General features: G+C 41.9%; 1 protein-coding gene across 4 annotated transcripts in view; it reads right to left on the reverse strand.

Moving 5' to 3' along the window:
• Positions 1-1,877: 1,877 nt before the first annotated feature.
• APP (amyloid beta precursor protein) overlaps positions 1,878-24,010 on the reverse strand; it is a 140,532-nt gene continuing 118,399 nt past the window's right edge. For 2 of the 4 annotated variants that reach the window (XM_083438612.1, XM_083438614.1), the window contains 5 exons: positions 18,999-19,220; positions 15,189-15,242; positions 9,463-9,563; positions 6,560-6,706; positions 1,878-3,157 (listed from right to left, as the gene is read on the reverse strand). In XM_083438612.1, the coding sequence (XP_083294738.1) occupies positions 3,056-3,157; positions 6,560-6,706; positions 9,463-9,563; positions 15,189-15,242; positions 18,999-19,220 (626 nt within the window). In that variant the 3' untranslated portion in view covers positions 1,878-3,055. The remainder of the gene's footprint in view (positions 3,158-6,559; positions 6,707-9,462; positions 9,564-15,188; positions 15,243-18,998; positions 19,221-24,010) is intronic. The other 2 variants (XM_083438613.1, XM_083438615.1) reach the window with 1 other exon arrangement.

A 24,010-nucleotide genomic window follows, 5' to 3' on the forward strand; every position in this document is an offset into this window, starting at 1 on the left:
TACAGGGAGGAAGAAAAAATCCATCGTGCAGGCTGAAATTGTATGAACTGCCACTGGATGTCACCCACTGTAGCTTCAGTGTTTGCAATAATAGTAATGGGTAATTCTTGCAAAATAATGGCACTAAGGAAATTGGTATAGTTCCTAAGACAACAGTACTTCAATTTGTGTATACAACAAATATATCTTAAGTTGGATTTCTTCACCTTTTTACTATCTGAGTTAGCATCATTATTTTTCAGTCTATGTATATTGTCACAAATGCTCCAATCTGCTTCTGCTGTTGCTTTGAACCCCAGCAGAGCCCATTTTAGCTATTCTGGAAGCGTACCTGTAAAACAGCAGAATAACCTCTATTCTTGCTGGATTATTTCACTGCATGTATCAGTGGTACTTTTTCAGTCCTACAGCATCCCAAACTCACAGGAGTTGTATTTAAAAGCAGCAGGATAAAATAATAGGCTGTGGGGGCAGCTCTGCACAGCAGCTTGTAGATTTGAGCTATTTTTGTTAAACATCTTGTGCTTTCCTTTTGGCCTCGGTGAAACCAGGTAGCTGCCTCAGCAACAGCCAAAGGATGCAGTCCATTAGTAACTGGCTGAGTTGTAGTTCAGAGGCACACCCCAGAAACCTAAAGATGAAAACTGGCAAGTTGCATTCATTTCTGCTTTGTCCTTGAGCGAAAGACAAGTGGATTTCAAATAAAAATCCTTCAGAAATCCAGAATTTGGTCCCCCTCCCAATGAAATCTGTACTTAGACCTGATGTGCTGACAAGGGATGAAAGGTTAATCCCCACATAGTCCTTTCTGCTCAAGTTTTATCTTATGCCACTCTGCCTATCAAAATGCACAGAAGTGGTATCAACGTGACCAGGAGGGAGGCGTGATTTCAAAGACTGTTCACCAGGCAGGCCTGTTTCCAGACCAGGTCTCTTCCCAGGTGCTCCAGTATGAGTTTATATATCCAGCAAACCCTGTATCTGCAATGTATGTCTGCGCTACTGGTGCCTTAAGCCTAGGGCATTAATGACTGGTTGGCTTCTAAATTGTCCAACATTTCTTTAATTCCTGGAGCCTCAGTTGACAGCTTTCCTCTAGATTCAAGAGCTACCTGACAGTGAAGGTACTTTTCTGGAGCACTTGCCAAAGTCCTTTTGGTGAGCCTTAACAACTTGTGTCTGGGATTCCTCAAGTACTGCCTAATCCCTTACATGCCAGCCTGGGCACTTGGGTCTTCTAGGGAGTTACTGTTTGTGGTCCTCTATGTTTCAGAATACATCCTTACCAAAATACTAAGTAATGTATACAAAGGACATGTTTTTAAAAATCCACCCAAATGTGGGTGTTTTGTTGCCACCGCTAATGCCTGAGATACAACTTGGACACCACTCAACGCTCAACGTCTGTGCAGCTGGATCTTTCCTAGGCCAGTTTGGATGTCATCACTATCATAGAAACTGGGAATTGGAACTGTATAAGGTGGAAGAGGGAGAGCATTTTATAGAAGATAGCCCCATCAGAATTGTTCCTACCTTGTTAAAACGTTGACTGGGGTGCACGTTCACCTGCCATTTGATGAGCCAACCTGTTCCTTCCTCAAGCGTTCCTTGTGCTAAAAAGCAACCAGCGTTTGAGATTCTGGTAATGACCTGACAGTGAGCAGTAGGACAAGCCATTGCATTTCCAATTTCAATAGGAAACCAATAGCGCTGCACAAGTTCTAACAGAAGAGTGCCATTCAGCGAACAGTTTCCTGCTTTCTACGCTTGTTGGAGAAGCCCGAGTACTGAATTCTGTAATGAATGTACAACCTATACAAACCATCAAGCAGAAAATTCAAGGTAACTGCTACAGACTCACACCACTACAATGGAGCTCCTCCAGGAATGTATTTATTTACATTAAAACACCATTATACAAACTGAAAAAAAAAGACATTTTAGAGGGAAGGCATGCCCAAGCAAACAGCCCTCTCACCCACCGCTGTTTTGTTCCACTATATTCAAAATGGGAAATCTATGAATCAGGTCTACTTGGAAAGGAAGAAAAAGAACAAAAACCAACCACCACCCAACCCTCTACGTCTGAACATTTGATGGTCACTGTTAAAGTCACCCCCAAAATACTTAGTTCTTCATTCAAATAAAACTCTTGCCCATTGGTTTTATTTGTAATTTATTTATGTAACACAGTGTAGAAAGCTATCAATTCATAAGCAATGATTCTGTACAATCATCCTGCAGAAACGCTTGTAGGATCCCTGTTAATTTTTCAACCAGCAGGCACTTCCCCCCCGCCCCCCTATAAAAGTGCTCACAATTAACAAGGATTCCTTTTATTTTTTTAAAATATGAAAAGATACATGGGAAAGGAAAGTTCATCCCCTTAATGCCTAAGGTGTGCACATAAAACAGGCACAAAGAAACAAACGTGTATTCCCATGATTTCTACATCACTAATACAGCAGAAGCAACAACCTGTACAATAAAATGCAACTGCAGAGGAAAATAATTTCAACTCATCTGGAATACTTTTCTAAAAAAAGAAAGAAGAAAAATTCATCTTGACCTTAAAATGCATAGTGATCAGAAAAAGGAAAACTCAGCGAAGAGAAGCAGCTCAACCCCACATACACAGAAAGCATCCCCCATCGATTCTTAAAGCATATTTCAATTAGGACTTAATTTCCCCCCTTCACAAATCACAAGAATAATATACAACTGGCTAAAGGAGCTATATGATAAATAATCGGGAAAGAAGCTATTCATGCACTAGTTAAGTACAGCTAAACTTTACAGTACACAAAAAACATTCATTAATAATGTAGTGTAAAGACTGAAATGTAAAGAGAGAGAAGAATACATTACTGATTTTATAATTCAAGTTCAGGCATCTACTTGTGTTACAGCACAGCTGTCAAAAGGCGATAATGAGTAAATAATAAAACAAAGTGTTTGTTCGTTCTTGCTTGTTTCCACATTATTCTCTAACTGAACACCAATGGGCAGTGAAGCAATCATTTTGCTGTCCAACTCATGAGGCTGCTGTGGTGTTCTAGTTCTGCATCTGTTCAAAGAACTTGTAGGTTGGATTCTCGTAGCCATTTTGTTGCATCTTGGACAGGTGGCGTTCCTCTGGTGTCACTGCGGCGTCCACCTAAGGTAGGTAGAAGGAAGACCAGAGTCATGGTCCCACACGGGCAGCACACAACTTTCACGTTGACAGTGTAAATGGAAGAAATAGGGTTGTCCCCCCTCCCACACCTCCTGGTCAGCTCTTTGAAGCTCAGTGGCTGTAGCTCAGTGGTAAAGCATCTGCTTTGCAAGCAGAACGTCCTGGGTTCCCCAGCATCTCTAGGTAGGGCTGAAAAGAACACTGCCTGAAACCCTGCCTGTTATCGTAGAAAAGAGATGGACCAATTGTCTGACTCAGTATCAAAAATCTTTCTATGTTTCGAAGCCAGCAGACCAGGGTCTCTGCTGAGGATCCGTGTCCTGACAGTTTGCAGGAGCAACCTCTTTCACAAGTCATGCTGAAAGACTCTAGATGTGTGTGTTTGGTGGGGAGAGGCAGTAGGTGTGTACATTGACTGTACATACCATGGTGCCCAGTCACAGAATCTCACAGATTAGCAATAGACACCAATGCCGATGTGTATTCTGGGAGCTACACACTCAGTGCCATTGTGAAACGGCAATGTGAGGGAGAACAGGATACTGGACTTCATGGGCTTCTGCCATGATCCAGCAGGGGCTCATCTTGAGGTTAAGTCAGGCATAGGTAAACTCGCCCCTCCAGATGTTTTGGGACTACAACTCCCATCATCCCTAGCTAACAGGCCCAGTGGTCAGGGATGATGGGAATTGTAGTCTCAAAACATCTGGAGGGCGAGTTGCCTATGCCTGGGTTAAGTTTTGAGGAGTCCTTCGTGTGTGAAGCACACCAAGAGTGTATGCATGCTGCCAACCGCTTGATGCTGCTGTCCCCTTGCATGTTCACAAATGCAGAAGAAGAGTGGGTGCAAACTCTCTGTTCTAAACATATCTTTTTATTTATAAAAGGATTTATATGCTGCATGTTACAGCTGAACTGAGGTACCTTATCAACTATGTTAGTTTGGTTCACAGAATCACTGATTGTAGAGTTGGAAGAGACCACAAGGGTCTTCTAGTCCAACACCCTGCAGTGCAGGAATCTTTTGCCCAATGTGGGACTTGAAACCACAAACCTGAGATTAAGAGTCTCATTCATTTGAACTGGATTCATTAAACTTGTTTTAAAAGGATAGTATTCATATTAAGTGGGACGTGGGTGGTGCTGTGGGTTAAACCACAGAGCCTAGGACTTGCTGATCAGAAGGTCGGCGGTTCGAATCCCCGCGACGGGTTGAGCTCCCGTTCCTCGGTCCCTGCTCCTGTCAACCTAGCAGTTCGTAAGCACATCAAAGTGCAAGTAGATGAATAGGTACCGCTCCAGTGGGAAGGTAAACGGTGTTTCCATGCACTGCTCTAGTTCGCCAGAAGCAGCTTAGTCATGTTGCCCACATGACCCGGAAGCTGCACGCCGGCTCCCTCGGCCAATAAAGTGAGATGAGCACCACAACCCCAGAGTCGGTCACGACTGAACCTAATGGTCAGGGGTCCCTTTACCTTTATTCATATTAAGTAATAAAAGAGCAAAATCACAACAATATAAAATAAAATGCGGCAAATGGCCCAAAAGGCACCACCAATTAATTCCTAACATTTAACTTTAAGAAAAGTCTAATTTCTATAGTCACTTGCATACATTCCCACTAGAATAGGCATTCTTGGTGTCCATAGAAAAAAATGCAGCAGTTATAGTGAAGCACTGCAGAGAATATACTGCTCAAGGGTTACTTTTTATTGCTCACAAAAAATGACATTGCGATCATGCGAAATTCTATCGTCTCAGCAGTCTTCAGATCAGGTGTGGGGAACCTTTGGCCCTCCAGATGCTGCTGAACAACAACTCCCATCATCCCTGGCCGTTGGCCAGCTCCCGGCTGATAAGAATGAGAGTCCAGCAACATATGGAGGGCTAAAGGTTCCCCACAGCTGCTTCAAATGTTCATTAATTCAAAAAGAAATCCTGCTCTGGGAAAGTAATTTCTGCATACTTAGCACAACTGATACTCTCACTAACTGCTGAAATAGAGCAGGTATCTGTACTTCTGCTATGTATTCTACATATGCCTTTATCAGCTTTATTTTTAAATTTTGTAATAAGAGATCCCTGGACGGTTAAGTTCAGTCAAAGGTGACTATGGGGTTGCGGAGCTCATTTCGCTTCAGGCTGAGGGAGCCAGCTTTCCGGGTCATGTGGCCAGCATGACTCAACCACTTCTGGCACAACCAGAAATTGTATTCTACCTAAGACAAAAGGCTCCATGTCCCCACTGACCCCCTCCCATTTCCACACTAGGAAAATGAGAACAATTCTTACATTTTGAAGAAGGTCCAAAACCTGCCGTTGATAGAACGTGGGGTCCCCCCCCCTTTAAGCTTTTTCAAGAAGCAGAGGAATGCTCAGCCTAGCTATATTAGCCATTCCAATCCATCAAGTTTTGGGTGTCCTTAGAGAATGTCTCGGCTTCCCAGCGCTACGCTCAAATCCCCTACATAAGAATGTGCTCAGGAGCAGCTTGAACAAATCTATATTGACAATCTTCAGCTCTTGTTCTGCCTTACCTATCAGTTCATAATGAAATAATCCATAACACTCTACAGACTTGGTATGGATCGGTCACATTCTGCTTTCAACCCATTAGCTGTAGCTGGGGTTTGAGACTGTCTACAGGCCAATTGCTTGAATTGTTCCCATTTAAACATCCCTTAATGTTTTTCCCCCTGCAGATGCAAAAGTTAGCATGTCACTCAACAGAGTTCTCCAGCATATCCTTGGGACCTGGGAACAGGGACCATGTAAACCACACCACAAAACTAGTTATGGCTTCATGTTTGTATCTAATGCTGTGAGAGCAAAGTTCCAGTCATGTTACAGAACTGTCCCCTCCTATCCTACCCACTGCAGTGCCCCCCAATTGCTTCAGAGAGCCCCCCAAGGTCTTTGGAGCAGATTTTCATGGTACATGGATGACCACAGGGAAAAAGAGAGAAAGGGGGAGTCTGTTCTGTCACCGCAGCAGCATTTGATATAATTTTATAATTACAATTTGAAATCAGACTCACAGTATTATTTCCCCTGCGCCCCACCCCCTCCATAAGCCAAACTGGTTTTGCAACTGGAAAACAAAATCCAGTCTGAAAATGGAGCAATCCAGTTGACTTCATAGAAGGGAATAAGCTCTGTTTGGCTGCTATTGTCAGTGGCGTAGCGTGGGGGTGCAGGGGGGGCCGGCCGCACCGGGCGCAACATCTGGGGGGGGGGGCGCTCGCACTCGCAGCTCTCTGCCCCCTGCTAAAATCCACGGGTTAGGGGGCGCAAATTACTTGCCTTGCCCCGGGTGCTGACAACCCACGCTACGCCACTGGCTATTGTCCATTCACAGAATAATTATTAGTAACTTTCACTTACCTCCACTACACCATGATGGATAGAGGTATATTGTTTCTTCTTTAGCATCACCAAAGTGATGACAATTACTGTAGCAATGACAACACCTCCCACCATTAGTCCAATGATGGCGCCTTTGTTCGAACCTACATCTTCAGCAAAGAATACCTAAAATAAAAAAAAAAGGCAAGTTAGTTACTGAGTTAGGCAACTTGTTACTTGTGCATTTTACACCTTGCCAAACAAAAGAAAAATTCTCTCGACAATCCAATGGTTTCTGAGCAGTGCTCAAGAAAATACCTAAACTTTGTTTCCCTTTAAGAGGTAAATTAGTATTACGGTTTCTCTTCGTGTAACATGGGAGAATAGAATCTGAAACTGCTAGCCTCTCATCTGCAACACACAGAAATGCACATGTGAAGTTGGGATAACCTGGAGCCACAAAGCTGGTATTAGGATGTGGATGGGGAAGTGGGAAAAGAAATTTGTTCAGCTTGCATTTTAATATGAACCTACCTAGTTTGCACCTCATGGAACAATACGTAAACCAAACCAAACCCATCTATCCTTCAAAAAGCACATTTCTCCCCATTTTGTAATGCATTTCTCCAGCCAGGCAATACATACAAAGAAGCATATATCAGAGCAAGCGTAAAGAAAAACAAGTGTGTCTGTTTAAACAACATTCAAGACACATAACATTAGGAGAAACTGCTTGCAAAATTGTGTCTATTAAGAGAAGGGCACGCCAACATGCACACCAATTCTCACCCAGGCTTTGCAAATTGATGTGGAAGCAGGGAGAACTGAACTTAAGATATGGAAACTGAAATGGTCCGTCCATTCCTAGCTGCATTGTAGGAGGAACCCAGGTCCGAAGAAGGGAGCTCCCCAGGCCTTCTTCCCACACAGGCTCACAATGAAGAACTCAATCTGTTCACTCTCAAAAGTCACCAAAAGAGACTGAACAAGAATCCAAAAACTTTCTCCTATGTCAGCCTCTTTTCTGGCACTACACACGTCAAACAAGGGCTATTCTCAACTGCCAGAGTCTTCATTGCAGACCATCGGGATCCTGTCCAAAGGTGATGGACCATTAAGGAAGTTGGTGAGGAAATTTCTACTTCCCAATCTGACAAAACCCTCAACTGTGTGACCATCAATTAGGATGAGGGCCACTCTTGTGGAGCCACAGGCACCTATGACAGTAGAGAAAATCGGTTCCAAAGATAAGCCTATAATGTGCTGAGAGTATGCTGAGCTTAGGTACTGAACTGCAAGGTTAACCAGATTGCCAAAGAACAACAACACAGACCTATCAATAATCATAAGAGATTTAGACCTAGAACAAACTTGGTTGGTCTCCAAGGTGCTACTGGACAAATTTTTATTTTTATTTTATTTATTTCATAAGAGATTTAGGTTTCAGTGCTATTCTTCTACTTACTCCCTACCCTGCACTATGATTAAAACAAAAACAAAACTGGTGTAGAATAGAAACAAAAACACACAGATTAATTTATTTATATTGAGGGTTGTTACTGAACAGTATTGTGCCTTCAAGAAGAGTGTTTGTTTTTAAAACTGCACAATGCAATTCTGTTTGAATTGCACACACACCCCAGCACAGTAGGGGGAGGAAACAGGTTTAAATTCTCTTTTTAGTGTTGTTCCCCATTGCATACTAGCTCCCATATAATTAAAAGAGAATAAAATAGAAGTAAATGAACTGAAATACACTTTCCCTCCTCTCCCCACGCCTTTTCAAAACAAGTCCTCCCTTAAATGACTCATAAACATGCTAACTCTTGTGAGCCTTGCAGGCTAGCATTTTACACAGGAGAGCTAATGCATTTTGGATTTTTTTTTCCAGCACTGGGAATTTTTGATCCCCAGAATCTAAGAGCTGATGATGATGATGATGATGATGATGATTTATTTATCTATCCCTATTATCTATCCCTAATGCAAACTGGATTCCCACGCTAATTTTAATTTTCAGCACCATTTAGCTTCAAGAATACGTTCCAAAAAGAAAACCTTTCAAGTTTCAGTATCTGAAGTCAAATACTCCAGTACACTTTATTCCTTAAGAAAGCAAGAAGGCCATTTCAGACACAGAGAATGACCAGGATATATTCTGGGTTGATTCACATTTGGCTTTAGTTCAAGTTCCAGCTATACAAGAAATGTTTCAAATTGCTTAGGTCAAATCAGTTCATTTTGTGCCAATAAAAAAGTTAAACCAATATTCATAGGCTTAATTTTTGTTTTTAAAAATGTAATGATCAAAGTGCTTCCTTGGTTGTTATAATATATTGGGAAGCCAGAAGGAAGAAAGGACAGCTCTGGATATGGGGAACAGCTCTGGGCAGGTGGAACAAGGAAATCTTTGTGAACTGCCATTTACGGAAGTAAAGCAGCAGCATTTGCTTTTTCTTCCGGCTCCCTAACAAAGGATTTTAGGGAATTCCCCCCCACCTTTCCTCCTGCTTTCTTTTGTGTTTCTGGCATTCCTTTCCCCTCTTTCCACTTCTTGCTCAGTTCTTGAGATGTAACAGGGCTCAAAGCTTCTTCTAAATTATACCTTTAGATTGACAAACCCTGTATTGAAAGGCCAAATTAGGGATGATGACAACAGATCCGTCCCTGTATATGTGGCCTTGCCTCAGTCACATATAAAGGAGTGGCGTCCCCTGAGTTGCAGCTATTTATAAGCAGATGCCCAATGCGTTAAAAGAATATGCACAGTATTTCACTATTGGTGAATGAAAGATCTTGTGGGTTCCAAGGACAAGGATTTCAATAGTCACAGAAATTGGAAACATCCCCAAGCTATTTTCATGAACAAAGTTAGAGTAAAATAAAATTAGTCTTAAGGAGAATAGAGCAGGATCCAGTTTAAGGAAAGAGGGCGCACTCACCAGTTTCTGATGATGTACTTCGTATCCTGAATCATGTCTGTACTCTGCATCCATCTTTAGCTCTGCAGTCTCTTCTGTTTTGACATTGGTCAATCCAGAGCCTATATCAGGCCAAAGAGAGAGAGAGACAAACAGGCGCCAGTTTTTGATTAGCTCTATGTGTACCCTCCACCACTGCTGCCAACAATCATGAGTGCAAGACACACATATGAAGAAGCCTCTAATGAAAGTGTGCATGGTGAGATAATGGAAGAAGATGCTACTTTAAAAAAAGGGTGGGGAGCAAGAACAAAACCAAGCAATTGCTATTTTTCTACTACTTACTGAGAGACAAGCAATGCACTTTCTTCGATAGCCAAGGAGGAAAGAGATTCTTTAAAGAACAAAGCATGGCGATTGTTTCACAGCCTTGGTCCTGTGCTACTTCCGCACAGGGCAGAAGCATAGAGATGTGGGGCAGGGCTGCACTTCCAATTCCACCCCACCATCAGGCCTTCTTTCAATAACTGCATGTTGTGTAGTTGTCTGCAAAGGAGCTCTTGCTTACATGCAGGGGCTCTGTACAATTAGGGGTCCAAGGTGCCTAAAGACCCTACTCACGAGCTGCAGCAACTGAGTTGTTGAAAGAAGATGATCTGATGCCAAGGGCGGGGCTAGGGCACAGCCCCACTACACAGGCTTATGCCTTATGTGCAAGTCAATCATGAATAGGGGTAGGGTGGCTTGCAAAAAAAGGGAGATATTTATGATGGGCTGGCTGAGTGAGGAAAATGCAGGAGAACCGAGTGGGATGTGGGGGTCTCTGCCAAGACTGGGGCAGCTGGATAGTGAAGATCTTTGCTGTTTTAGTCATGTCCGCGATGAGAACCGCAAGCTCTCTCCACAGCTGTCAGAGCCTCTCTCTGACACTGCCATGATGCCTATTCCACTGCCTCCCGCACTCTGCCTTCCCCAAAGGGGATGTTCCTCCAGTCCCAGCTGCCTCTCAGGAGGCAGAGCCACTTCCACCATCACCCAGATCTAGGAAGCGCCAAAGGAGAAGGAAACAGAGGGTCCCACCTACTAGGCCTAGTGTGATGGCAGACATGCTTGCTGCACCATGTTGTGGCTGCCCCATTTCTAAATACAGGACAGCAACGGGGTGTGTGTCAGTGTCAGATCCACACCCACAGCTTGTTTGAGAACCTGCCTTTGTTGTAGCTGTATTTGTGGCATACACACTGAAGTCTAGATGTGCAAGCAGTTCATATTTTTTTTAAAAATTGGTCGCATTATCTCAGGTATACTTGCACAAGTCAGCCAAAGGTTGTTTGCTTAATAGAAAGACAACGCATATTGCCCTTCACTTCTAAAATGTAGACACCCACTCAAAACTATCTAAGTAAATGGCGAAACAGCAACCATACTGGGATGAGACCTGCAATTCATCTAGCCTAGAATTCCTGCATCTGAAAATTGCCAGCTGTAGTTATTAATAGCACAGGCTACTAATACCAATTTAATTCCTGGCAGATTGCTGCCAGTCTCTGGGCATTCACAGTTTAAGGGACACCCTACTAGTCAATTGAACCAAACATCCTTTTGAATTGTTGTAAAAATTCTCTTTCAAGTTATAGCAAATAATACAAGATCACTGAAAAATATTTCTGCCCCACAAATTATCGAAGAAGTCATTGTGCTATAAAATTGGCATATTTGATAACAGTACTGGAAATTGGCTAAAGTGCATATATGTTCATCTTCCTGAACATTTTAGCTATATGTAATACAATCGTGCATCTAGGACTGTAATTTTTTCTAAGAAAAGCTTGCATGATTTAAGAGTACAACTCTTTCTGGAAAAGTGTACATCCTTGAGACTGTAAATAGCAGAGCTTCCAAACAAAATTTGGAAGCTAAAAATTTCAGTAAGATTCCTATGAAATCTCTGAAATTTTAATTCCACTCTCTCAAATGCAATCTCCTAGGTCTCTTTCCATAAGGCATACCATGGGCTTGTCACACATGCAGCTTGTTAAGTGCGTATCTCACAAAAAGCAATTAATCATTCCAGACACTGGAATGCCGTATGTTGTTTGCGCATAAAGTGCTTCAGACTTAAGTTATAAAATGGTAGCCAAATATGCAGACATCTTGCTACTGGCATGCTACTGTGAATTATGGAAACCAGCCAACTTCCATAAATGAAGGTTTGGACAAAGCCCAAGAGGGGAGAAAAACACACACACAGCCCATTTCTCTCTTTGGTATGAATCAGTACAACTGCTAAACATATGTCACGCAAACTCTTCATGGAAACTAGCTATGCCCTAATATGCTTTCATAACCTAGCACTTTTATTTCGGAATGTGAAAAGATGGCAAACCTGCAAAATATCGCACTTTCCGTTTTATTCTTGTGTGAGGAACCCACTGGTTTTAACACCAGGAAGAATTGATTTGCTGAATTATTTAACTCTAACTGCGTAGCTGCACAGTGAGATCCAGATGCCACAGATTAACTCTGAAGCACACAGATCTAACCTTGGGACCACTGCCCTCTTTGGACATTACATCAGAGTGATTACACTATATTAGAGGGGTTCTTGCTTCTACAAGTGTACTTCCTGTGTAACTAGCGATAATACATTAATTGCATGGCATTTTTTTTGTTACCAGCAGTCTCTGGACAACAGGTTACGGAAGTTGAACTCTTTTCCCACCTTGCAATGATTCTCACACATCTCCCTCTCAAACTATTTACATTTCAAGGGAAGCCCCTATGGCTCCAATGGAGGTTTCCCTTGAAACAGAAGCTGGAAAATGTCCTTATGTTGACACATCAACCAAATATTTCTTTTCCTTCCAGGAAAAGCCAGATAGATTAAAGGGGTTGCCACCACTAGCAATCAATTGCAAGAGAGCAGCAATTTCAGAATTTTTACTATAAAAGCATTAATTAGCCGGGTTTTTGTGAGGAAGGCCTGTGAACTAAATGTGACTGTGGCTGCTGGACTTGATCTGAAACCACATTTTGAAGCAAGAATTGGAACGGTTTTGGATTATTCTCTTTGCAAGTGGCACTGAGTTAACTGCAATGTGCTCATTCCCATTATGCTAAATCTGCAGGAACCTCTGGTAGAATGACTAGTGTGGCCAGATGCAGAAGACAAACAGGGCTCCTGTACCTTTAATAAGTCATATGGAGGGGGATTTCAGCAGGTGTAGCTGGTCATGTAAGCTATACCAGCTGAAATTCCTTTGTTAAGGTGCAGAAGACCTGTCCTCTTCATAGTATTGGGCCACCTTAAGGATTACTACAGAGTCATGAACTGTAATGAACTGTACTGTGCTTGCAAGCATACATTTTCTTAGCACTGGTTTGCAGGACAAAAATAATAATCCAGCAGTAATAAGTTAAAATTCATAATGTACAGGAGACCTTTGGGTAGGAAAACACAGTATCAAAACAGCCCACTATCATCTACAAGGCAAGGCATTTCTTTCTGCTAGACAGATGACTGTATGGATGCTATGTCATAATGTTCTATTTCTTCGCACACAAAACTTTGGGGAAAGAGAGAGACAAGAATAGATTCCTTTGACATATGTGATGATGACTAAAGGCAAGAAGTGGGTGCAGAGGCAAAAGCATAATCACTAAGCTGCATTTTAGATAGGCAATAGTAACATCACTTGTTTTTCCACGTGTGTAGTGTCATCAATTGAATAGGCAAGTAACTCAGGCATTCTGTGATTTATCAGGTTCTATTTAGAAAGGCTAATAAGCTACTTCTGTTCTAGAGTGATGTAATTTTGGTGATAAGCAAGACTTGGTCTTTGTGATAAAAGCAAGGCCCGGCAAGTCATGTAACCAGACAACTGAATAGACAGAGATTCCCTGTCTTCTAAGGATGCCATTACATTTAATGAAGCCTTTCTGAGCACTCCGGTGCAGGACAGGTGACAGTGAGCTACAAACCAGAAATATGATGTGTCATTGCACAAGTAATGAGAGAAAACACTGAGCAGAGAGCTGCAAATTGATTGCCCTTTTGGCAGATGGAGGCTAATCTTTGGAGTGTGCTTATTTAGACTTTAGCGTTGTACATTAATTTGTTGTTGCTTCCGAAGTCTGGGAAAACAACTGGTGACATTTCTTTTGCTTATGGTCCCAACAACAACAACAACAACAAAATGTGATTCCGTACAGATGTCTGGGGAAAGGCATGGTACATATAATTGAACTTGCCATTTCATAGTGTCTTGTGAGTGAATGTGTTGTTCTAGCATTAATTCAATACAAAAGAAACTCCTCTGCACCCTATGTTACATGGTACAGAATATCTACCACCCACTAATTCCCTAGGCACACTCACTAGTGCAGATTACAGTCTCCATTACTAACAAGAATAAAGGGCGAGGCGTCATTTGCATGTTAGGTAAAGGTAAAGGGACCCCTAACCATTAGGTCCAGTCGTGGCTGACTCTGGGGTTGCGGCGCTCATCTCACTTTATTGGCCGAGGGAGCCGGCGTACAGCTTCCTGGTCATATTGCCAGCATGACTAAGCCGCTTCTGGCGAACCACAGCAGCGCACGGAAACGACGTTTACCTTCCCGCAGGAGTGGTACCTATTTATCTACTTGCACTTTGACGTGCTTTCGAACTGCTAGGATGGCAGGAGCAGGGACCGAGCAACGGGAGCTCACCCTGTTGTGGGGATTCGAACCGCCGATCTTCTGATCGGCAAGTCCTAGGCTCTGTGGTTTAACCCACAGCGCCACCTGCGTCCCTTCATTTGCATGTTACGACAAGCCAAATTTAGAAAGAACAAGCAATAATGTGGGAACCCAGATCGAAAACAAGTCCTGCATATGCCACACTACCCACATCTCAGCCACGATCTAGTTTAGCATTATGGCCAAACGTGGATTCAGGGTTATTCTCTCCCAAACAAACCATGAACAAACCTTGGTATTTGCTTGCTTGATCTTGCTAAGCTATGGCTTGGGCTTAGTGTAATGTGCAAACTGGGCTTGCTGATGAGAATAACTATTATATGCACTCTGAATATGCACACTAGATTGGGGCATTACAGATACTTGTATTTCTACCAGCCAGCAAGGTTACTGTAATGTCTATATCTAGAAACCTGTCTAGACATTGTTAAAGCACTTCTGAAGGAGAATGCATTCATTATCTTTGTTAGAAGTCACTGGGCTCGCCCTCCCCCCTCCCACCATTCTGAACTAAATATACTGCAATGAAGCCCCCAAAATTAAAAGTTACCATTGCCTGGCTCTTTACCTAAAGCTCATATATTTGATGACTTTAACATTTTCAATTTCCAAAACAAAGTATTTATTTTTCATGCAGAAAGATACATCACACAACACACACACACACACACACTTTGAATGCCCCCATGGCACTGCCTGATGTTCAAGTTACAAGGAAAATATATATAAATGGGAAAAGGAGTTCACAAATCATCTAACCGCTTCTCTTTTAATTCCAGCATATTCTTGGAATAAATTATTATTTTATGGGCCAGGCAGACATGTTTCAGCAAAATGACCTCATTCAAGAGTTGGCAGGAAGTTACTGAGTTCTAAATCATGTCTATGAGAAGACGCAAGAGCTCAGCAGAGGAGTATTACAAAGAAAAGGTGATTCATTCAGCTGAAGCCAAAGATGAACATGCAGGGCAAACACAGGTTAGGTAAAAGCCATGCAAATTATATACCTGGTCGTGTGGTGAGTCCTCTGTCTGCAGCTGGGCGGGCATCAACTGGCTCAACTGGGCACGTGCAGCCAAGAAATAAACAAATAGGAAAGAAAAAGAGCAAATAAAAAAATAAAAATAAACAAAAGCTTCCAAAATAAGTTGCCTTTGGTTTTGCCTGGGACAGTGCAGGAAAGTTATATGCCATAAACAAAGTAACGTAAGCCAACAGTTGGAAAAGATCTGCTTTAAATTAATCCTGGAAATGAAAGTAAAGGGACAGGAACTATCACGTCCATCCATTTCTGGTTACTTTACATATCACAAACCACAAACAGAGTCTAATGTTCTCCATCTATTGGAGAAGAAGAAAGTCTTCTTCAGTCCTTGAAAACCCCACCTACCTTTTGCTTAGAACTCTGTAACATAAATATCACGCAAAAACGGCTGCTTCTCACCTCTTAACCCCGTCCTTCCCCTTCCCCTTTAGAAGAATGGTTACATTTTAAACACCACTGAACACTATAACTTTAAAGGCAAGTTATGCGGCAGTCTGGCTTCTCTCAAAATAACTGAGGGAAACTTAGGGGATAAACATTTATCTCTTATATAGTCACAGCGTCTTGTGTCTTAAAAAAGGAGATGAAAAGGACAGGGAACTTCTGAATTGTAGAAATGCTTTATTCTTTAATATTAAGTGCATGTTCCCTGAAACAAGCTTTGAGGAATTGTGTGACAAATGGAAGAGACCAATTCTGCAGAAGCACATCACTCTCTAATATGGTACAAAACTTCCACCTGAAAGTCTCCAGAAAGTGGAATATAAATACTGACAAATGACAGAATGCAGGACTCTAGCTGCTGATGCAGAAAGCCATGAGTCTGAGCGTATCTGAACATCAACGATAACTTTGCCAGCAATACCTTCTGTACACCATCTATGAGCCAAGATATTGCAATAGGGATTCTCATTGTTGGCTGCATCTTACTACTGAATCTCTCTTTCCTGGATTTTTTTCCTGACTGTGTTTTGAATGAGAATAAGACTCTTTATTTAACTAGGCACAGAGTAAAGTTTTTGAAATAGGGAAATTAAACTAATTTCACTAAGTTTCTTAAACTTTATTTTGAAAAGCAGGTTGTTATCCAGTTTAGGTATAGCATATTCGTTCAAATAAATACACAAAATTGGGGGTGGGGGGTGGGGAACGACACACAACAAAACATGGAAGAATCATATTTCAAAACAAATATCACCACCACTTTGAATGCCATGTTGGAAGGAAAGCCACTTATCCAATGAACATAGCCAAGTACAAAAGGTATTGCCAACACAGATCTTTGTATGCTAGGTATTGTAACTAGATTTTCTAAAATAATGATCCTCCTGAAAAGCCACAACCCTCTGACATGAGTAAGACAATCTGCATGGATTTCCTCACACCCCCTCACAACATGCTTAGCAGTGATTTATGTTTGTGGAAGCAGGTGGACTTACCAGCTAACCTGTCACACACTCATTCAATCCAAGCAGAACACCCCACAGCTGCATAATGAGAAAAACTCAAAAACACGATACTCCTTGTCCCTTTTCCATGCTAGAGGAGACACAGTCTCTCAAACCGACATATGCAGGAGCCAGAAATGCTAAAGGAATGCTAAGCTTCCATTAGTAGAATGCAGTGAAGGCTATTTCATAAACAGCACAGAGTCAAAGCCCAGGTTGCCTTATAGTGTACACTAAGGATAGATCTGCAGCCAACCAGCCCTTGGTGACTGCATCTATGTTTTATTATAGACAGACTAATTTCCATTTTATTGCACCTTTCCTCCGAGAAGCTCAAGGTGGCATACATAACTCATCTTCCACATTTTATCCTCATGGAAACCCTGTGAGGCAGGTGAGTCTGAGAGGCAGTGACTTGCTCAAGGTCAGCCAGTAAGTTTCATGGTGAAGTGGGTTTCCCAGGTTCTAGTCTGACACTCTAATATACTGCACTGGCACTCAGGGATACTGTATACAATACTATTCATGCAAGCATATGTTGGTCGCATTCAAACTTCACATTTTTAGTTTGGTGTTCACTTAAAGCATCTTAATGTGTACCTCTGAAAACAAAACAAAACAGTGAAGTTGCTGCAAGTTCTGCATTTATGACACTTATTTATTTAGGCAGCAAAACCACATTTGTGTATTGCATTAAGAGGACCAAACGAAGGTTTTCTCTTGAATGTGCAAAGGTAACCTCTGTAGCACTGCTGAATGCACACCAATGAAGTGGAAAGGTAAAACAGGGGCAGCTGTCAGGAAAGCAGAGGAAGAAAAGGGCCCTCTAGACTAAGTTAGAAAGTTTTTGGATACAATCCACATCTCTTAAATATTCTTTAAGTGGGGGTGGCGAGCTATTTTTCCTATTGAGCTTTACCAGGCAAATGCAATGTGAAGCCACAGGTTTCTAATATCAAGTTTATGTACCCAGGTTTGCCAGTATGTGCCCTAAAGTCTGTTAGATCAAAAAATGAATATAACTCACGAATTCAGCACAATCCATAATAAAATAAATGGGAGTTTCTCACTGCACAGCTGATCTGTCACACAATGCCTATTTTCACAGGTTGTTCTGAAGGAGAATCTCCCAACTGACTGTGCTACTTTTTATGTTTTTTATTGTTGTGTAGTGTTGAGCTGTATCCAGCAAAGTCCTCCTGGTTGCACAAGGACTTCTACTAGTGCTATTGAGCAGATTTGGGGGGGGGGGTTGCAGGGAGAAGGGAGGGAAAGTTCACAATAGCATAAACCATTTCACTTCCTTTCTACACTGTATTACAATTTTCAAGAAGTGCCAAATTTCTGTAACTGATGTCATTTTTGCATGCATTATAATACATAAAGGAACTGCATATGAAGTTTTTAAATGTCACAGTAAGGCAATCATCAACCTTCTATGCCATCATTAATCCAGAAGTTACCTGTGAGTCTCACTAGCAACAAATAAATCAAATACAGTATAGTGCCATATATTCTTATATATGTTGCTTTGGGGAATAACAAAAAAGACATAACAGGTTAACACATATCCCCCACATTAATCTTGCAGATCTTTCTGATGTACACATTTTACTTGGATGAATTCCTTTTGACACTTAAAAACAAGAAGATCGCCTTTTAAAAAAAGGATTCTGATATGGCTAGACCCAAATAAAAGCTGACTTTCCAGAAAATTGATTATTATTAAGTTTATCCATTTATCAACTTTACCTGTTACTTTACACAGAGGAAACTGTACATATGGCAAGTTCAACAAAGACCACAATGCTTTCCTAGCTATTTGGGAGGGGGGAATCTTTGGAGGAATATAACAGTATTGATCACTTATCAAAGAATCTTTAAGAGCAGTAGTTTTGAAATAAGACTACTGACAATGACCTCGTTAGATGTAACACATTCCCAACATTCTACTTCCACAGAGTCTCCATGGCAGTAGGTCTCACTCATTAACAGCTCAAAGCACCCCTTTTAATTAGACATTATTATTTTGACTTGCTTCCAATTCCTACAAGTTCGCCACATTAATTTTTTAGTGGGGGCAGACATCTCACTTAAATTTTGACAGCTTCTCTGTTTCAAGGCAGTACGTGAACTTCTGAATCTCAATGCATTTGCAGTCTATCAAAAAATAAAAGAAAGGCAAGTGCTTCTGGCAGACCTTTCATCACTCAGAATGAACCATTCTTTGCTTTCGTCAGAGAGGCCAAGACCTTCTCATAATACATCCAGCTACAATCCCACACCATCTCCATCCAAGAAACTCTTAAGTCATCTTACATTACCTTCGTTTTCAGTGTTGGCTGGGACTGAATCGACTGCAAAGGGGTGCCATGGCTGAAAGTCATCTAGGCTGATTTCCCCATCGACTGGAAGGAGTTCAACTGTTGTTTTAGTCTCTGTCAAGGAAGGCATGAGGGCATCATTTCCATAGCTGATTCTGGGCTCACTGATCATATTTGCCAAGATATCATCTGAGTAGTTTTGCACTTTTTGAAGCAGTTCATCTGGAAGAAAAAGAAACGAGAAACCAGCCATTAATACACTTTAGGCGACTCTAAGCACTCACTTGGCCCTAACTGGTAAATTATTATAATTGGGAGAATGCAGAAATGGTTTTAAACTTAGTTTGCAAAACAGAAACAGAGAGGCTGATGACCACAGCATCGTTGGAGGTAGGGAGGGAAAGAGAGAAAGACAAAGAACATATTTGTGGTACCTTGCAGTAAAGCTGCAGAGCAGAAGAGAGAAAGGAAACAGGGCTATTCCATTGGCTCTGCTGAGACTCCAGTCAACACAGGCGGCCTTTTGATGAAGCAGGGTGAAGCATACTGCGTAGGTGGCAGATCTAGACTCCTCCACTTACTTGCAGGTCTCCATTTCGAAAAACCACACTGTTACAACTTCAGCATAATTTTCAAATGGGAGACTCTCCAAATTCAGCAATTTACAGTACAGTCCTATGCATGTCTGCCTACCCAACAGTACGTCACACTGAATTCCCAGGTGAGGAGGAAATCTTATACACATTTACCAGGGAATAAGCCCCACTGAACATAGTAGAGTTTGCTTCTAAGTAGACAGTCATAAGACTGAATTGCTAGAAGCTATTCCGAAGTTAACTGAGAATGGGAGGCCTGAGATTTTGTTTGGTAGCACTTTGCTAATGCCTGTTGGTAGACAGGAGCAGTGTGCACATTTTCTACCTCCTGTACTGATAACGTCAGTCAGTTCCGGGTATTCCCACTTCCAGTGAGTGCAGGCTACCAATTACAACATGAAAGCATAAAATCCATTCATTAGTGCCAGTTTATTAGTGGATTAAAAAAACAAAACACCCTCACCTTTAGGAAGTGTTTTGAGACAGCCCCTGAAATGTTAACAATTGGATTGCTAGTACTGGCATACTTTTAAAATATTGAAGCTCTGAAATGGAATCTGAAGCCATCTCATTCTCCCTGAGTTCTCAGCTCCCTCAGAAGGAGGGGGAAAAAAAGTCTCTCTACTGGAGAGTCCCAGCTGGAGTTCTGTCTCTTTGAAATAAGGCAGCCATACATTGGGAGGTCGTCTTGGAAATCCCTGCTCTTAAGAGCAAGGAGGGCAAGAGGGCATGGAGCCCAGCTGGGAGGGCAGGGGCAGGGCATTTTGCCCATAGCAGCAAAATGTACTAGGCAGGCCCCGCCAGTAGCATGCCTCCCCAAAACTGACCTAGCTGCAACCATACCATCAGGCAACTGTTTCCAACTCAGCTGGTCTTTGTGAGAGCTGTAGCTTTAAGCACTGGTGCTTTTTAGAATGCTCCCCCCCCCCTCTTTGTTGCTTTGTGTTCCATGTCTTTCAGATTGTAAGCCTGAGGCCAGAGACTGTCTTATTATTGATTTTTGCAAGCTGCTCAGAGAGCCTTCTCAGTTGAAGAGTGGGGTGAAAATATTTTACATAACTAAATGAAATGTGTACAAGCACTGGACCCTGCAATAATTCACTTTTGGTTAATGAAGCAACGCTTGCGGTTCTGTGCATTCCTATTTCCTCATCACCTTTAAATATGCAAACCTACATAGGGAGGAATTTGACGATGCAATATTATGTTCGTTTCATTAGTGCAAGCATTTCAGCTTCACAGATGAACAATCTCTCCCCCCCTCTTCCCCCATGCTGTTCTGGGGTTCTCCCAACACACTGGAGCCAAATTGGGGGAGGCATTTTTGGGGGGTGGGGAGGGCCAAAAGTCCTGTTGCACTAGCAGGATGCATCGGACTGGCACCTGGTAGCACAAACTGTTTATCTGAATCTGAGCCAAACATACACACATCACACACACACACACACACACACACAGCCTCCTCTCCAACTTCTAGATTCTATTACTTTCCTGATTTCCACTGCGAAACTACAGTGCAGATAGTATATCCACAGGGCAAACATCTATCAACGAGCAAATGATATTAAGTCAGCTGTGTGGATTGCCAGTCACAAGCGTGACCCAATATGAACCATAGCATGTGTTGGCTCGATGCGCTGTGATTATCACAGGCATTGACAAAGACAGACATATCCTCCTGGGCAACTCACTTGTCTCTGCATTATCCAGCTTTGTTGCAAGGAACACATGGAAGGATCAAATTTCTCACTGGCATCCAGTGACCCCAGGGCTGGCGCAAACCAGCAGCACACATTCACATTTAGCATCAATGCCAGCGCTCCCTTCATTTTCTAAATTGGGATAGATGCTGCACTACGTGCCCGCCTAGCTAGCTGGGATATCACTGTAACATTTCATTATGTAGGTAGCTAAGCAGTGAAAAGGGATACAGGAAGAAGCTGAAAAATAAATCCTGCCAGCAAGAACACCCAAGGAATGGATTGTTTTATAATCCATTTAGTGATAAGCTGAAATGAGCAGAAATTATTTGAACTACGCCACAATTAAGTTCTTGGTCCTTTCTTGGCTGCACATGCTTCTGACTATTATATTTCAAAATAAGCTTTTAATTTTGCAATTCTTATCTATTTAAGATGCTTCCTAGAATGTCAGAGACCAAAGTAGCTTCCCAATTTCAAGACAAAAGATGTTTCTATACGAACAGTGCAATCCTATCCTGGTCTGTTCAGAAACTAATGCTCCTGGAGTTCAACTCAAGGTCATTCCCAGGTGCGCAGGGTGTAAGATTGCAACCTCTCTTACATTCTCGAATCTTGTACTTCCCACATTTCCACATTTCTTAATTGTTTTTAAAAGGCACTGGTAATGATCCAGAGCTTTTCTGTGCATTCATCACTGCGTTTTAATTAGCACTTTTCACCCCTGCATTTGCCTACCCAGTTTACCAAACAGGCAATGCCTTTTTAAACCAGGACAAAGTGGCATTTCAGGAACCAATATGTAAATAAGGTGGTACATGGAGCTTGCGTTTGCAGGGATCTCCAAATTGAGACAGATACCTTTTCACCAGCTCCACTTCAAAGCTTGCTACACAATGATCCACTAACTTATTCCTCATTCCATTACAAATCCATCCGACACGGTCTGCACTCTTCAAGATTGTTTAGAATTTTCACCTGATGGTCTTATTTAGACACACCAATTTCCCCTTCTAGGCACCCTTATCATCTCATAACCAGTTCACGTTATTAAAATCCTGGGACATGCTGAGCTAAAGAAAAGACTTGCTACTGACCAAATTCACAGAGAAAACTGGTTTACTACCTCAGACTGCAGCCTTTCCACCGCATTATTTTGATGACACTGCCACTGGCTACAAAGGCTACCATTTCCATGTCTTTCTTTATTCCTTTTAAAGAAGTCTGGCTCCAGTTTTCTTGGAAGAAGTCTCCCTCTTGGTCAAGGTGGTCCACAAGACCCTAGAGTCTCTTGAAAGCAGCCATGCAGGCGTGCCTGCATATCCTCTGTGCTGACAGGCTGTCAGTCCAAGAAAACAGGATTTAGGAGAGGGAGGAAGGCGTGTGTATTTTCGTGTGCATATCTGTTTATTTGGGTCAGTGCAGATAAACTATTTATTTTACCTGTACTTTTACTACCAGGGAGTTGAGCAAGACAAAAGGGAGGTTTAGAAATGGCTAAAACAGCTGGTAGGCCTGCTCTGCTTAGAAGGTACAATGCTAGGATGTTCATTTCAGAAATGGTTCCAGGTTATAAGTAGTATAGCCTGGCATGCTGTTTTGCATTTCCCTGAAGGTTTGGTTGAGCCTTTCTCATATCTTGAGCCTCTCATCACTCATGCTAAGCAGCCCAACTCCAGAGAAAATTGGAAAGTCAGATCAGGGTGCCTAACCTGCACTGTTAGGGAGGTTTTTAATGTTTGATGATTTATTGTATTTTTAATATTTTGTTGCAAGCCGCCCAGAGTGGCTGGGGAAACCCAGCCAGATGGGTGGGAATAATAATAATAATAATAATAATAATAATAATAATAATAATAATTGCAGCCCCTCCAGAAGTCATTAGATTCCCATCAGCTGCACTCAGAACGGTCAGGATAATGGGAACAGCAGTCAAGCAATATATGGGGGTTAGAGGTTAGCCACTCCTGCTTAAAATGAACAGGTTCATGTCAACATTATTCCTCTGCTCTTGCTCTTATGTAACATAAACTTCCCAAAGCACTTCTAAAGAAAGATACAATCCCTGGGCTGAACACGCATTTTGGTTTGTTTGCTGTGTTTTCACCCCTTCACAGATATGGCATCTGTAGCGGAAATCTTTTCTGAATATGTTCAGGCAATTTCCAAAGGGCAGAGTCATTCATCATCTCAGAGAGCACAGTAGAATTTGTAAGTATACCAACACTTCAGTCTTCTATAATGTCAGAATAGATTTAATAAAATAAAATCATCCTATAAAGGTAATGTGTGATATAAAAACGTCATCAAGAAAAATCAATTGCTTGGATCCTAAAATAAATTCACTTGAGAAAGTTCAGGAAAGAAAAAAACAAGTTCACCTGTACCCATGAGAAGCTTCTCCAGAGCGTCAGCGGGTCTTCTTGAGCAACGTGGGAATGGAGTGTGGGGAGGAAAAGATGATTCACTTTCCTTCCGTGAACTTCCTTAAGTTAACTTTAGATCCATGCCTGATTTAGAGAGATTGTCTTATGGCATAACCTCCCCCACGACCATCCAACACTGATCAGGAGAGCTTCCTGATTCTCAGTATAAGTCTTTCAGAGGGCATGAGTGGGAATGAAGGGAGTAGGAAAACTTCCTTCCGTAAATGTTTTTAAGTCAATGGATTCAAACCAGTCTAAATATTTTTAAATGTTTGCATTTTCTAGCCTCT

The sequence above is a fragment of the Podarcis tiliguerta genome, assembly GCF_965153285.1.
Source record: "Podarcis tiliguerta genome assembly, chromosome: 4".
Lineage (NCBI taxonomy): Eukaryota > Metazoa > Chordata > Lepidosauria > Squamata > Lacertidae > Podarcis > Podarcis tiliguerta.